Genomic DNA, 15,478 nt, shown 5'->3' with positions numbered 1-15,478 from the left:
AGCAGGAATTTGTCACACGGTTGCATTACAGGTTTGTAAGTTAAAGCCTTGTTCATTTCTCCAAACAAAGACTGAAAACTGAAAACCAAGATTTCCTCTGTAGCTCAGGCCAGAAATGCATATAGTCTGAAAAGTTAATGTTGGTAAAAATACGCATGTATGTTAAATTACCAGTTCTCCTTTCTAGTACAAGTTTGTTGCCTGTGTACTTTGCCATTTTACTGCTTCACACAGTGGGAATCCCATTTTTTTTTTTTTTTTTGAAGGTGGTTCCACAGTCATGGACCAAGATAGAACTTCTGCAAGGGCATCTATATTCATTTTGGATAGGTAATATTAATAAAATAAAAAGTAAGGTTTAGCCAAAAGTCAAACAGGTTCCCTGGCATCAAAGAAATTGATGAGAAACATTTTAGGGCTTATTTTTTTCACTTTTTCATTGCAAAAGATAAAGAATTTTCATGATTACTGTTATGGTTTTTTCACAACTTTACTTATGTCCGTTACAAATTATTGATGTATTTATTAATTTTGATTTGGAAATATCAAAACCAAATACTTGGTTTACAGTGCTTTGTAAAAATCTAAGCCAAGTAGTGTTATAGTAGATGTGAAAGGTAGAATAGAGGCTCAGTTTTGAATGGCAATCATACTAAGATTGTAGCAGAGCCCAGAGTTGCATCTTAACCAGACCACCCTCCTTTTCTTCTACCTCTAAAGCAAAGTTTAATAGGAAGACAAGCTTTTATTAGAATTGTCCTTTACTGATAGACAGTTGGAATTTAGTTGTTTTTTTAGTCTCTTCAGCTCTATTATTCTTGCATGTTTATTCATATGCAAGACTCCAAGTAGGTTTCGTGCAAAAGAAACTGAAAAAAAGTCAAGATTATGACGGTGACAGGTACTGTAAAATTCCTGATCTGTCCAAAAGTATACGATGGCATTTTAAGCAAGTGGGGTGCTTCTCTTCCTGATTCAAGCATCTTTTGTCCATTGCCTTAATCAAAATGAGATTGACCTTCAGGCACAGAGCAAGTATTGTATTTACTTAAATCATTGAGGACAGTGATGGTATTTTCAGGGGACTTAATTTGCAGTAACTTTTGGCAGGATTCTTGTGTATTGTGTGCGTCTAGAGAGTGTGTTCTCAGTGCACTTAAGGATTGCTTGCTCAGCTTAAAACCAATAAGTAGATATTTTTCTGCATTTTCATTGAACTAAAGTATTCAACTAACCTTGTGAAGCTTGTTGGTAATTAAGTCAATCAGTAGTAACTCAGAATGATAATCAGCTCCCCAAAGGGGTTGCTTTGATTTTAATTGTTCCTAATCTAGCTGTGATGAATCACCCCAATGATGTAATCTTGTTCAAATACTATACCTCAAATATGTCACTAAATTTCATTAGAAAAAAAGTCATTCTTGAAACCTCCCTGTCCTAGCTAGACAAAAGCTGCAGTACCCTATCTGCCACATAGTGTTTATGACATGGCTGTTCACTCCTCTGAAGGAAGCAGTACACAGCCTGGATCCCAGCTTATTTTGTTGGATTTGCCAAGTGTCAGATTTTGTAAGAGGGAGAAGCAGGGCTTCCACAGTAATAAATAGACATATACACACACCTGCAAGAGTGTTCAATAGTTTCAGGACAGGAGGCAGCTGATAAATAGGCTTAAAATTAAACACCACAAGTGCCAGTGCTGAATTAAATCTTCTATAATAAACTAAAGTGAAGTTCTAAAGTTTAGTGTGGGCATCCTAATGTACTCTTCCTTCCTTGCCTCAGTAAGGAAAGTCTCTATTAATTCCTTGACCTGACAGGATCACATTCTGCCATCAGCTGTTGCTCTTACAGCAGCAAAATGCCTAGAATACTATTGTTAAGTTTCTTGGGGCATGAGCCAGGCATATAGTTCTGGTTATTAATTTACTATAAGATTAACTTGAAATTTGATGGTTGATTATTTTGCAAGGTTAGTCCAGAGTGTTGCTGGAAGATATGCAAATAATAGAGGCTCCAAATGAGTGCTTTAATGCTAAATATTAGGCTAAAGGAGTGTTCAGGTGCTTTATGTAATGTTTTTAAATGGCTTTCCTTTTTTTTTTTTTAATCCTGCTTCATAGGCAAGCACTGGAGCTATTTTAAGGACTAAACATAAATTCAGCTTAAAATAATTCATGTGTCAAGGAAGTTTCCTATTCAGATGGATTAAATGTCAGCTAGGATATACTGTTGTCACATTCAGCATGGGATTTACAGCAGATTCCAGCTGGGGCTTTTGTAGGCAGGGAGAATATTGTATTTCAGGGAAACCATTTTAAACTTATTCTGTTTATATGACAGAAGATTAGCAGCTGTCAGGGCATTTTGTTAGTGTCAGGGTTGAAGTGAGGTACTGGTTTTATTTTGACCCAAACACTTCTAGGACACTGGGAAAGGAGGGAGGGGTATGTGCATGTGCACACTAGATTTTGAAATCTTGAGTATTTCATAGACTAGAGAAAGTGTCAGATTGATAGAAAAAACATTCTTTGCCCTCTAGCAAACTGTTTTTGGGCACTATCGATGTTCATGACTTATTATACTGAATAAAGCAATTGAGACTGCAGAAGTTGAGCTAATTATGTATTGTATAAAATATTTGGTCTAAGAACTCTATTTAACAATGTATTTGCCCATGGGCTGTGCCAAATATTTCAAATGCTGGCTTGAATTTTTGGCAGTGCTAGAAAGACATCCAACATCAAGTTGGTGCAGAATGACCTCCAAGTTGCAAACTATTGCCTCCAGTGGAGAGCTGAGAGTAAGAGCCATTGTTGGGATATGGCCTGTAGCCTATTCAGGAATCAAGTTGAGTCAGAAGGGAATTAGATGCTTTTATCAAGCTCTGAGAAGTATTTCTGTTTGTTCAAGACCTGGCTGTTTGGTTCTGTCACTTCTGTATCTGCATTTTGTAGTCCTGTAATGTAAGTAGTCTTAACAGGTCAAAGCTTGTACTTCCACAGTATTTTCACCCACCCTGCAGTGAAAGGTGGATTTGCCATATTGGGTATAAAGGAAGGGCAGGTACTGTTCAACATTTCACATACTTCATAAAAGGCAGTTCTGGTAGATGGGTATGAGTAACATAGTTCTCCTTTAGGTTAAAGATGACAGTGCATAACACTTGCAATAGCAAGTATTTAGATCTTAACATCCTGCTTAATATTGGTCAGGTAACTTTAATGCATACAGCAAGGCCTGGCTTATGCTTAGCGTTTGCCACCTAACTGTTTTGGTCAGGGCACAATGCTTCAGCTGCCCCCACCAGCACAGCTATGAGGTAGTTGCAGCTATATCAGCAATGTTCTTTGCTTGATCAATTTTAAGCTATGTTGGCAAAGTAACTTTTGCTGCTGGGAGCTGACTCCACTAGGGAAGTTTGTATTTAAAAAAAGAATATCATGAAGAGTGCAGAACACATTTGCCAATTTGGCCATCGTGGCCAGCAGACCCAGACTCATCCTGCCAAAAGCACTGCTTTTTCTATAATTGCCTAGTTAAGTGCCTCCATTAGGGCCTTTGGTGGTATAAGAGTCATAATTCCCAGCCCCAACGTAGTCTAAATCAGGTGCAGTGTGGTAGGGCTGCGTGAAGCTTTGGTAGCGGATTCGATTTGGCAGCTGAATCTCCGAATCCGAATTGAATCAGGAGACCCTATAATCTCTCAGAGTCAAATCGGAACCCTCCGAATCAGTTCGGAAAGATTTGACTATTCGGACATAGACACAGCTTTAAATGTTTTTCTACATGATTCAAGGTACCAGGCAGGTTGTGAACACCGAGATGATGGGGCGGATGGAGCGTCCCATAGGAGTGTGTGTGTGTGTGGGGGTGGTCCTCAGCACACTCGGCAGTAGACCTGCAAGTGGACCAGAAGCACTTCCAGTCCACTTCTGGGGAGCGCATGCCCCCCCCCCCGCTCAGCAACTGGTGCCTCTTGGATCGGGGTGGGGCACCCAGGGTCCCCCACAGCTGATCACCGAGCTGAGAGGGTGTGCCCCCCCTCCCCGCACGTTCAACGGCAGACCCAGAAGTGGTCCACTTCTGGGTTTGCAGCTGAGCACGTGGGGGGTGGCCCCTGTGCTCTTGTGGGATGGTCCATCCACCCCACCATTGCAGTGTTCATGAGCCACGTCTGGTACCTCGAGGTACATAGAAAAAACATGTAAAGCTGTGTCTGTGGCAGAATCACTGATTCTCTGAATTAGCATCAAATCTTCAGATTTAGATTCGTCTGAATTGAATCGGGACAGCGATCCGAATCATTGAATTGAATTGCTGTCCCCGTATGGGGCCAAATCCGAATCGAATACACCCCGCTTTGCACACCCCTACAGGGTAACTCTGGGTCCTACTTTTGCCTACTGAAGTCAGTAAAGCACTTACACAGTCATCTGATCACCAGCTTCCACTTGCAAAGTCTACATTGTCCATGGCTGTAGTCAGGGCTGTCCCTAAGGGGGCACAAATTGGGGCAACTGCCTGGGGCCCTGTGGACCTGGGCCAACTTCGTGTCTGTCTGCTCAACACTCCCCCATCGCCGTGTCTGGACCCTGCATAGGTTGATTTGACCCAGGCCCCACACCATGCTATGGCTGTCTCTGGCTGTAATATAACTGTTGGAATTCTCATCTTTTCCATTAAAAATACATCTTTTGAAGCATTAACCCCAACAAGTGAAACAGAAGGGCGACATTCTTGTTCTTACGCTTCCTTTAAACCTGATTATTTGTATTGTTATTTGAGGCAAGAGGTTTCATAATCAGTATATCAGAAACCCTATTTAACTTATGTTCACTATACTTGTAGGAAGAGATTTTTGCAGAGATGCTGGACACTTGAACTTCCCCTTGTCTTCATTTGTTGCTGGTTGGGATCAGTTTTTGACCAACTGAGCCAAAGTAAAAAACCCCCACTGAAGTCATACAAATTTAGTATATATTAAAAAAAAAAAAAAGTCATGGCTCAGAAACAGATTTTCCTCTTACTGTCCTGTCATCCCCCCCCTCCCCCTTTCATGGCATTGAACATGGCACAAACTATATCCTGAAGTTATGGATGCCAACTCTTGCAGTCATAAGTGTACATTTTACCATGAGTATATTAATAACCAGACAACCTTGACATTCAGGGAGAATGGCATTCTGTTCATTTCAAATCCAGAGTGGTACAGCGCTTACAAAAGCTAAACTATAAGGCACCTTAACCAGCTAATTATTTTGCTACCTATAGTATAATGAAATGTAATGTAATAAGTTGGATTTTCTGTTTAAAGCTTCACAAGAGCTGCAGTAAATGGGCAAAGTGTTCAACATTACATTAACTGTGTTCAGCTGTGTTCACATAGAACCCTTTCCACTCCATGTGAGGAGGGATAAGTCTCATTACCAAATAGGAAAGCGCTGTCTAGCATCTACGCAGTACTGAATTTGGTGCATTTCTAATGTATACCTGTTCATAGGTCATAGCATACCCTACTAGTTTTAATTGAGGAAAGATAGCTATAAGAATGTCTGAAGCCAGACCATGTTGAACAGCCCTGCTAATATTTGGAATAAAAACTAAATAACACTTTAGCTTGGCAGCAATGATGCTTCACACCTGCTGAGCTGGAATCACCTAGCCACCATAGAGAGGAAAGAAGGATTAAAGATTGCAGTACTTTAATAGGTGGTCCAAAACTGCTGAAGCCTAACAGCCCATCAGTCTAGCATGGCTAAGATGCAATTATTTCTGTGGTTAGCAGCACACAACGGAGTAGTGTGACTAGTAACATATCTGGCTACCTTTCATTTCCCTAGTTTAAATGACAGGGTACCTGTTTAACTGGATCAATTGGGGAATAGCCTTCATCAGAGTTTAGGTTTGTGCCTCTGAAGTTATAGCAAAGTAAAGCCACCTTTCTACCATGCTTAAATAGTGTAACACCCTTTTCTTATACACTCCACCATGAATTATCTCTAGAGCAAGTCTAACATACTTCATAGTAGCAGTCCCAGTCTGTGCCCAAATCTCCCTTAAGCTACTACCTTTTTTTTCTTCCAGGGGTGTTGGTCTCATCTCCTTTCCAGTTCAATGCTTCTGCATCGGGTAATTCTTGGACGACAGGCTTGTGCTAATTTATTGATGATGAGGCCCCTCCCTCTCCTGGAGGCTTCTGGGACCAAGTGGTTAATTTGAGGCAGCTGCTTAAATATCTCAGATGACTATTAATTGCCATTTATCTAGCACCTGTTTTGTCTAAGTTTGTCTTATACTGAATGAACATGAACACAATTTCACTTTTTAGTGGGGGGGGTGAGGGGAGAGTTGGAATTTACAAGTACATATTTTTTTACATATTTACGCTAGATAGTTTAGTTAAATGGCTAGTGCAAGGGGCAGCCAATTATCCTGGACTTCTGATTTATTCCTTTATTTTTTGTATCCACTGTAAATGTCTGTAACATATTTCAAAAAGTTTGTCTGCCATACAAGTACAATAGATATGTTTCACCCTGGTATTCCTTTTTTTGCTGTAGGTTGTTTCGTTTCTAGTGAAAGTAACTTCTTGTTTACAGGCATCACTGTTGTAACTCTTCTTTTTCTTACAGTAAAACTGCTCCCAGCCAGATTCTTGGTATATGCTCGACTATAAATATAGCCAATAATTGGCTATAAAGTACTAGAAGTGCACAGATTTTCTCTGTTGTCTGGAAGGCCTCTTTGCATTTATTTTTTTTCCAGGTTATCTCATTTTTTTGGTTAAATTGGTAAAAAGATGTGTTTACTGCTCTTCCTTTTGAAGCTGGGCCACTGGACAGCTGAGAATACAAGTCATGAGGTCACGAGGAGAAAGGAGCCTGTTTCTGTAGCACAGTAGTTAGAGAAATATATTGGAAGAAGGAAATAATGGATTTTAGTCTCTCTCGTAGCAGTAATGGAGAATAGCCACTAATCTGGTCTACAGTTTAGGGATAAGCCTCTCTGTCCTGTTAAGTGGGAGGGTTTGGGTTCATAGCCATTCAGTGTGAGGCAAGCTTAAGTCTCAGGTTTCTCACTTGCTGGGGGAATGCTCTGACCCTGGGGCAGCCATTTTTTAGCACTGGTTTGTAGCACACCTGCCAAAAAGGTTGACTCCCCTCTAATTTAACTCTTGGCCTATTGGACAATAGGTGCATGTCTCCTTTCCATGAAACTAGGGGCCAGACTTTAATTTACAGGTTCAGTGCTGAAGTGGTACTGAGGCATCCAAACATGATCCTATTCTACCTTGCTTACCTTTCTGAAAACTATTAATGCATTTACTTTTATATCAGGCCTTCATTTTAATCTTGAGACTGAGTGGCAAGAAGGACAAACCACCACCTTGTGTTAATGGATTTCCATGGTTTTAAATAGGGTGGAATAAAATCACAATTAGTTGCCTAAGTACTACATCGGGACCTGATAGTTGAAATAGGATCTGCCATTATGTGTTGTGAATTGCCTTTCATAGAATCATAGAAAATTAGGGTGGGAAGGGACCTCAGGAGGTCATCTAGTCCAACCCCCTGCTCAAAGCAGGATCATCCCCAACTAGATCATCCCAGCCAAGGCTTTGTCTACCCAGGTTTTAAAAACCTCCAAGCATGGAGATGTCATAACCTCTCTGCGTAACCTGTTCCAGTGCTTTACTACCCTCCTAGTGAGAAATTCTTCCTAATATCCAACCTGAATGTCCCTTGCTGCAACTTGAGACCCTTGCTCCTTGTTCTGTCATCTGCCACCACTGAGAACAGTCTAGCTCCATCCTCTTTTTAACACCCTTCAGGGCTTTGAAGGCTGCTATTAAATCCCCTCTCAGTCTCTTCTCTAGACTAAATAAGTCCAGTTCCCTCAGTTTTTCCTTAAGTCATGTGCCCCAGCCCCTCACATTTTTGTTTCGCTCTACTGGACTCTCTTCAACTGGTCCACATCTTTTCTAACACCAGACACAGTACTCCAGGTGTAGCCTCACCAGTGCTGAATAGAGGGGAATAATCACTTCCCTTGATCTGCTGGGGACGCTTCTACCAATGCAGACCGGTATGCTGTTAGCCTTCTTGGCAACAAGGGCACACTTGGCTCATATTCATCTTATTGTCCACTAATCCCCAGGTCCTTTTCTGAAGAGCTGCTGCCCAGCTGGTCAATCCTCACTCTCTACCATTGCATGGGATTGTTCTATCTTAAGTGCAGGATTTTGTACTTGTCCTTGTTGACCCTCATGAGATTTCTTTTGGCCCAATCTTCCAATTTGTCTAAGAGGATTTGTCACTGAATCCTAGCCCTATCCTCCAGCGTATCTGATACTCCCCCCCCAGCTTGGTGTCATCTGCAAGCTTGCTGAGGGTGCACTCCATCCCATCTTCCAGGTCATTGATGAAGATATTGAACAAAACTGGCCCCAATACTGACCCCTGGGGCACTCCACTTGATACTGGCTGCGGACTAGATTTTGAGCCATTGATTACTAGCCTCTGAGCCTGATGCTTCTGCCAGTTTCCTATCTACCTTACAGTCCATTCTTCCAGCCTGTACTTCCTTAGCTTGCCTGAGAAAATGTTGTGGGAGACCTTATCAAAAGCCTTGCTAATCAAGGTATATCACATCCACTGGTCTCCCCTCATCCACAGAGCCAGTCATCTCATCATAAAGGCCAATTGGGTTGGTCAGGCATGACGTGCCCTTGGTGAATCCATGCTGACTGTTCCTAATTGCCACCTTCTCCTCCAAGTGCTTAGAAATGGGTTCCTTGAGCATCTGCTCTATGATTTTTTTCCAGGTGATGAGTTGAGGCTGACCAATCTGTACGTCCATGTATCCTCCTTTTTCCTTTTCTTAAATATGGGCACCATGTTGGCCCTTTTCCAGTCATGCAGGATCTCTCCTGATCACGGTGAGTTTTCAAAGATGATGGCCAGCAGCTCTACAATCACATCAGGCAACTCCCTCAGCACCCTCAGGTGTATCCCATACAGCTCCATGGACATATGTATGTCCAGCTTTTCTAAATAGTCCCTAACCTGCTCTTTTGCCATTGTTGGCCGCTCACCTTCTCCCTAAACTATGCTCCCAGGTGCAGTAGTCTGGGGGCTGACCTTGTCTGCGAAGACTGAGGTGAAAAAGGCATTGAGCACTTCAGCCTTTTCTGCATCCTGTGTCACTAGGTTGCCTCCCCCATTCAATTAGGGACCCACACTTTCCCTGATCTTTCTCTTGTTACTGACGTACTTGTAGAAACCCTTCCTGTTACTCTTCACATCCCTTTCTAGCTGCAACTGCAGTTGCACTTTGGCCTTCCTGACTTCATCCCTGCATGTCCGAGCAGTACTCTTATACTACTCCCTAGTTGTTTGTCCAACTTTCCACTTATAAACTTGCTTTTTGTGATTTAGTTTACTGAAGAGTTCCCTGCTAAGCCACTACAAATACAAGTAATTATCCTTGTATTTTGCAGAGTTTTTTTTTTTTTTACCCTACAGCAGTGCATGTGTAGGCATTGGCATGGCTGGCTGGGGAACAAGGGTGCTTCAGTGTGGGGGTTGCCTGCTGGTTAGCCTTGCACTAGAGCACCCTCATGCCCCCGCCAGTCTCTGGTGCATGTTGAGCTAGATTGGAGCAGCCCCTGGCTGGCAGGCTGACTTCCCTGGCCTCCTGCCAGCTTGGGCTGCTCCAACCTGGCTCAGTGTGCTGCGCTCCTGGGCACACGTGTAAACACAGTGCCTGTGAATTGATAAATTCCAGTGCCATATGCACCAGAGTTTATTGCTTCTACTTAATTGCCACAGGGTGGCAAATACAGTGAGACCACAGTGTATTCTATCTCATTTTCATGTTTTGGGGGAAAAAATTAACAAATGGTGCATGACTTGCAGGTATTAAGTGTTTCAGCTCATTAAATTTTTTAAGGTACATGTGCTTAAAATCAAAATGTGGATATTGGTCATGAGAAGTGTGGGGTTGAGTATTCCATTTTGTCTTTTTTGGTATGGTAGCAGGAAGAACTGTTGGTGATTTTTGCATGATAAGCTCATGAAATGCCACTGATAGCTGACAGGTAGTAATAGTGTAGCTCTTTACAATGTATTTACTTGTGAGTACTGGGTTTCAGAGGCATTGACATACCTGTCGTGTGCCCTTTAAAGTTTTTTCACACACGTTAATAGAGCAACAAACTGATTGCAGCTTCTCATATTTGAAGTCTAGGTAGATTTTTGCTGAGATAGAATTAATTAATGGTAAGAAGTTGGCAAAAAAATTGGGCTAGTTAAGTGCTGAACAGTAGAGAGAATGTCACAGTGTATGAAAAGAAACAGCTGTCATGTTATTCCTTACTTTATAATAAACATATTACATTAGATCTTTAAAATAATACACTTTTTTTTTTTTTAAAGTGAATTTGGTACACAAGATGTGTGTAAGGCCTCTTGACAGGAATGGAAAAACAACAGGTGCTACATTGGGAACAGAGAGAACACTAGTTCTCCTTATTTAGTGGGCTTGCAAACTTGTCATTTAAAATTAATGATCCCAGATGCAATATATTCATCTGTTCTTTGCCTTAGTGGTTGGTTAATATTATAATGAAAAACTGAGTTTTGCTTGCCTCTCAAAAGCTACTCTATTAATGGATGACTAGAATTTCATAAAGATAGTATCATAGAAAATTAGGGTTGGAAGGTACCTTATGAGGTCCTCTTCTAGTCCAACCCCCTGCTCAAAGCAGGACCATCCCCAACTAGATCATTCCAGCTAAGGCTTTGTCTAGCTGGGTCTTAAAACCTGCAAGGATGGAGAGTCCACCACCTCTCTAGGTAACCTGTTCCAGTGCTTTATTACCCTGATGAGAGTTTTTCCTAATATCTGACCTAATTGCTGCAACTTGAGACCCTTGCTCCTTGTTCTGTCATCTGCCACCACTGAGAACAGTCCAGCTCCATCCTCTTTGTACCACCCTTCAGGGAGTTGAAGGCTGCTATTAAATCCCTTCTCAGTCTCTTCTCTAAACTAAATAAGCCAAGTTCCCTCAGCCTCTCCTCAGAAGTCATGTGCCCCAGCCCCCTCCCCACTTTTGTTTCTCTCCTCTGGTCTCTCCAGCTTGTCCACGTCCTTCCTGTAGCGGGGAACCCGACACTGGGTACACTGCTCCAGATGCAGCCTCACCAGTGCCAAATAGAGGGAAATAATTGCTTCCTTTGATCTGCTGGCAATACTGTTGTCTAATGCAGCCCAGTATGCTGTTAGCCTTCTTGGCAACAAGGACACACTGCTGGCTCATATTCAGCTTAATGTTCACTGTAACCCCCAGGTCCTTTTCTGCAGAGCTGTTGCTTAGCCAGTCAGTCCCCAGCCTGTACTGGTGCATGGGATTGTTCTGTCCCAAGTGCAGGACTTTGCACTAGTCATTATTGAACCTTATGAGATTTCTTTTGGTCCAGTTCTCCAATTTGTCAGTCTCCCTGAATCCTAGCCCTACCCTCCAGCATATCTGATATTCCCCCCCAACTTGGTGTCATCTGCAAGCTTGCTGAGGGTGCACTCCATCCCATCTTCCAGGTCATTGATGAAGATATTGAACAAAACTGGCCCCAATACTGACCCCTGGAGCACTCCACTTGATACTGGCTGCGAACTAAATGTCAAGCCATTGATTACTACCCTTTGAGCCTGGTGATGATCCAGCCAGTTTTCTGTCCACCTTACAGTCCATTCATCCAAGCTGTAGTTCCTTAGTTTGCTTGCAAGAATGCTATGGCAGACTGTATCAAAAACCTTGCTAAAGTCAAGCTGCTCTCCCCACATCCAGAGCCAGTTATCTCATCATGGAAGGCAATTAGGTTGGTCAGGCATTTCTTGCTTTGTGAATCCATGTTGACTGTACCTAGTCACCTGCTCCTCCAGGTACTTAAGAAAGCATTTCTTGAGGACCCTGCTCCATGATTTTTCTGGGGACTGAGGTGAGGCTGACTGGTCTGTAGTTCCCCAGATCCTCCTTCTTCCCTTTCTTAGAGACGGGCAATCTTCTCCGATTGTCCAGGACCTCCCCTGATCACCACAAGTTTTCAAAGATAATGGCCAGCAGCTTTGCAATTGCATTGGCCAATTTACTCAGCACCCTTAGGTGTATCATGTCCAGCCCTATGGACTTTTACGTGTCTAGCTTTTCTAAATAGTCCCTAACTTTTTCTTTTGCCACTGTTGGCTGCTCACCTTCTCCCCAAACTGTCGTGCCAGGTGCAGTAGTCTGGGAGCTGACCTTGCCTGTGAAGACTTAAGGTAAAAAAGGCATTGAGTACTTCAGCCTTTTCCACATCATCTGTCACTAGGTTGCCTTCCCCCATTCAGTAAGAGACCCACACTTTCCCTGACCTTCCTCTTGTTGCTAACATGCTTGTAGAAACCCTTCTTATTACCCTTCACATCCCTTGCTAGCTGCAACTCCAATTGCACTTTGGCCTTCCTGACTTCATCCCTGCATGCCTGAGCAGTTATCTTATACTCCTCCCTACTCGTTTGTCCAAGTTTCCACTTATAAGCTTCTTTTTTTGTGTGTTTTAGCTCACTGAAGAGTTCCCTGCTAAGCCAAACTGGTCTTCCACCATACTTGCTAGTCTTCCTAAGTATGTAGAAACTAATGAGTTGTTTATGCCAGGAACAGGTCTTTGTTATATACACCTCCCTTTTGCATATGAATATACAGATGAAAACATAGCCAGCCAACTTTTTTTTAAAATTTTGAATAAAATAAAAAGCATGGAATATCAAGGAACAAATATTTATCTTTGTATTTAAGTAGTGGCTCAAAATTGGAAAATTCAAAGATGGTGCCATTGAATTGGTTTTCAGCATTTTAAAACCGTTTATTTTAACAAGTTGTTTAAAACCTGTTTCATGAATCTTCTATTTTGTTTTCTTTTTAGTTAACAAGCACAAACCATGGATTGAAACAACATATCATGGTATAGTTACGGAAAATGACAACACGGTACTCTTGGATCCACCTCTAATAGCCTTGGATAAAGACGCACCTCTTCGCTTTGCAGGTACAAAAATATATCTGTAGATGTTTTATATCTAATGGGAATTTTTGGTTTGTCTGTTACGTAGCATTTTTCCCTGATGACCTATAACTTAACCTTCTTTAGGATTTTTTCAGGGCACGTGTTGGCCCATGGTCCCAGATGATGGTGGTTTGTTTATAACTCTTCTAAAGAAGAAGTTACTATATATTTAGGAATAGAAATTCCATGCCAATTTTTCATTCATTTTCTCTTTGCATGTTTCTTACACGGACACTAACATTGTCTTAAATACTTGTGTCCAGACTCCACATTTCAGACCACTCAACGTAGAAAAACATTCCTCAGGAAAGAGTTCTCTTGTCATTCTCAAGAGAGCTCGCAGGTTGTTGGTTTTTTGGGTTTTTTTTAGTTTTGGTTTGTGTCTTTCTTCACTAATAGACTGGAGGGGGCTCATGATCAATTGTTATTTTCACTACTAAAATTAATATTGGGCTCCTTCTGTGCTGTATTTTGACCAAGGTGTTCTGCAGAAATCCAGACTTTTCTGTTGTGGGTTCATTCAGCAGTTTTTGATATTTAAAAAAAAAAAAGGGATGTCCTTTTCTACCCTTAGAGCTGCGATTTCTACTAGTTAGAGTTTATTTGTATATATCACAGATGAAACATGGAAGAATTTCTTAGTTATCTATGTCTTTCTATCTAAACATGAAGTTAACACTTTGAAGCTGCTTAAAAATCTTTATCCCATTGGAATGGACAGTTTGCTAAGGATCCTTCAGCTGTGATAGCATTAAAGATCTTCACTCAGTCTAGAGCAGCAATCCCTCCTGCAGCTTGGGAAAGAGACTATTTCTATACCCTGCTAAGTAGCCAAGCAGAAATCTTTCTGTTTTTGGAGTGCCTCAGTTTCAGTATGGAAATGGATAAACATTCTGTAAACAGGAAGTTGAAGGTGACTTGGCTGCTTCCTATTGAAGGGCAGAAAATCTGCTCACAAAATAGAATTTTGTATCATGTACACTGCTGTAATTGCCTGCTACTTATTGCTGATTTTAAATATACATTTTTTGTAAATCGCATCAAGTTATTTACATTACGGGAACATGTGTAGGTCTAAAATCGTACTCTCTTATCTATCTATCTATCTATCTATCTATCTATCTATCTATAGAAAGATGGTGTCTGTTCCAAAGGGCTTGTAATCTGTATATGTAAATAAGATAAGTATTGGTTGGGATGGACCCGTATTATGATGGGGAACTGAAGCAGTGTGTGTGATTTGCCTAAGAAGTGTTTGAAGAATCACACAATCATGGAAAATTAGGGTTGGAAGGGACCTCAGAAGGTCATTTAGTCCAACCCCTTGCTCAGAGTAGGACCATCCACAACTAGATCATCCCAGCCAGGGCCATAAAAACCTTTAGGGATGGAGATTCCACCATTTTTCTCGGTAACCTGTAATAGTGCTTCACCACTGGAGATTCCACCATTTTTCTCGGTAACCTGAAATAGTGCTTCCCCCCCTTCCTAGTAAGTTTTTTTTTTTTTTTTTTTTTCTTTTTTTTTTTTTCCTCCCTAATATCCAATTTAAACCTCTCATTGCAATTTGAGACCATTGTTCCTTGTTCTGTCGTCTGTCACCACAGGACAGTCTAGCTCAGGAGTGAACAATTATTTCAGCTGTACAGCCACTTAATGAGTTTTGGAAAGCTGCAAGGGTAGCCCCACCCCCTGGTCACCATTTTGGGATCAGAAGTTCTGCCCCATAACCCCTTACCTTTGCCCTGGGAGTCCATCCCCTTGCCCCAAGAAGTACTCCTTTTCAGAGGTGGGGGAGAGGGTCCATCTTGGAACCAGAATAAAAACAAAATCATATAGTAAAAATAGGGCGGCCACATTTTAAAATGTAAAATGTGGGATTCCTCCCCCCGCCCCCCCAGCGGCACAGCTGGAGTCAAGCAGTGCCAGGGGTGGATGTGGGTTGCCTGCTGCAGGTTTGGGACTCCCCACCCTGCTGCTTTCCCCCCTGGAGCCCTGCACTGGCCATGTGCCCCCTGCCTGCCTGGCAGCAGTAGGTGGCACAGCTCCATGCTACTGCTGCTCCCACTGTTGCTGGGCAGGCAGAGGGCTTGTTGCCGTGGCTTTGCAGGGCCCCTTGGGGGATGACAGTAGGATGGGGAGGCCCAAACCTTCAGTGGGCAGCCCACATGTGCCTCCACACTGTGCACAAATGTAGGAGGGGTGGTTGGGGGGCAGGTGTATGACTCTGTGTGTGTGTGTGTGTGTGTAGGGGGTTTTAAGAGAGTGTGGCTTCATGTTTGTGGGGGGGCATGGGATATATTGCTGGGGTGTGTATGTGGGGGAGTTGTGGCTGGCGGGGGTGGGGGGGGAGGGGGTGTGGGGTGCTGAAG

The 15,478-nt window shown here is 42.3% G+C and overlaps 1 protein-coding gene across 1 annotated transcript in view; it reads left to right on the top strand.

Annotated features, from left to right (window-relative positions):
- CLSTN1 (calsyntenin 1) overlaps window positions 1-15,478 on the top strand; it is a 56,443-nt gene that overhangs the window by 1,728 nt on the left and 39,237 nt on the right. Inside the window, exons 2-3 of the mRNA XM_025212241.1 lie at window positions 267-330; window positions 12,966-13,088. Coding sequence (XP_025068026.1) covers window positions 267-330; window positions 12,966-13,088 — 187 coding nt within the window. The remainder of the gene's footprint in view (window positions 1-266; window positions 331-12,965; window positions 13,089-15,478) is intronic.

The sequence above is a fragment of the Alligator sinensis genome, unplaced genomic scaffold (assembly GCF_000455745.1).
Source record: "Alligator sinensis unplaced genomic scaffold, ASM45574v1 scaffold366_1, whole genome shotgun sequence".
Lineage (NCBI taxonomy): Eukaryota > Metazoa > Chordata > Crocodylia > Alligatoridae > Alligator > Alligator sinensis.
This window is presented reverse-complemented; position numbering and strand designations above follow the sequence as displayed.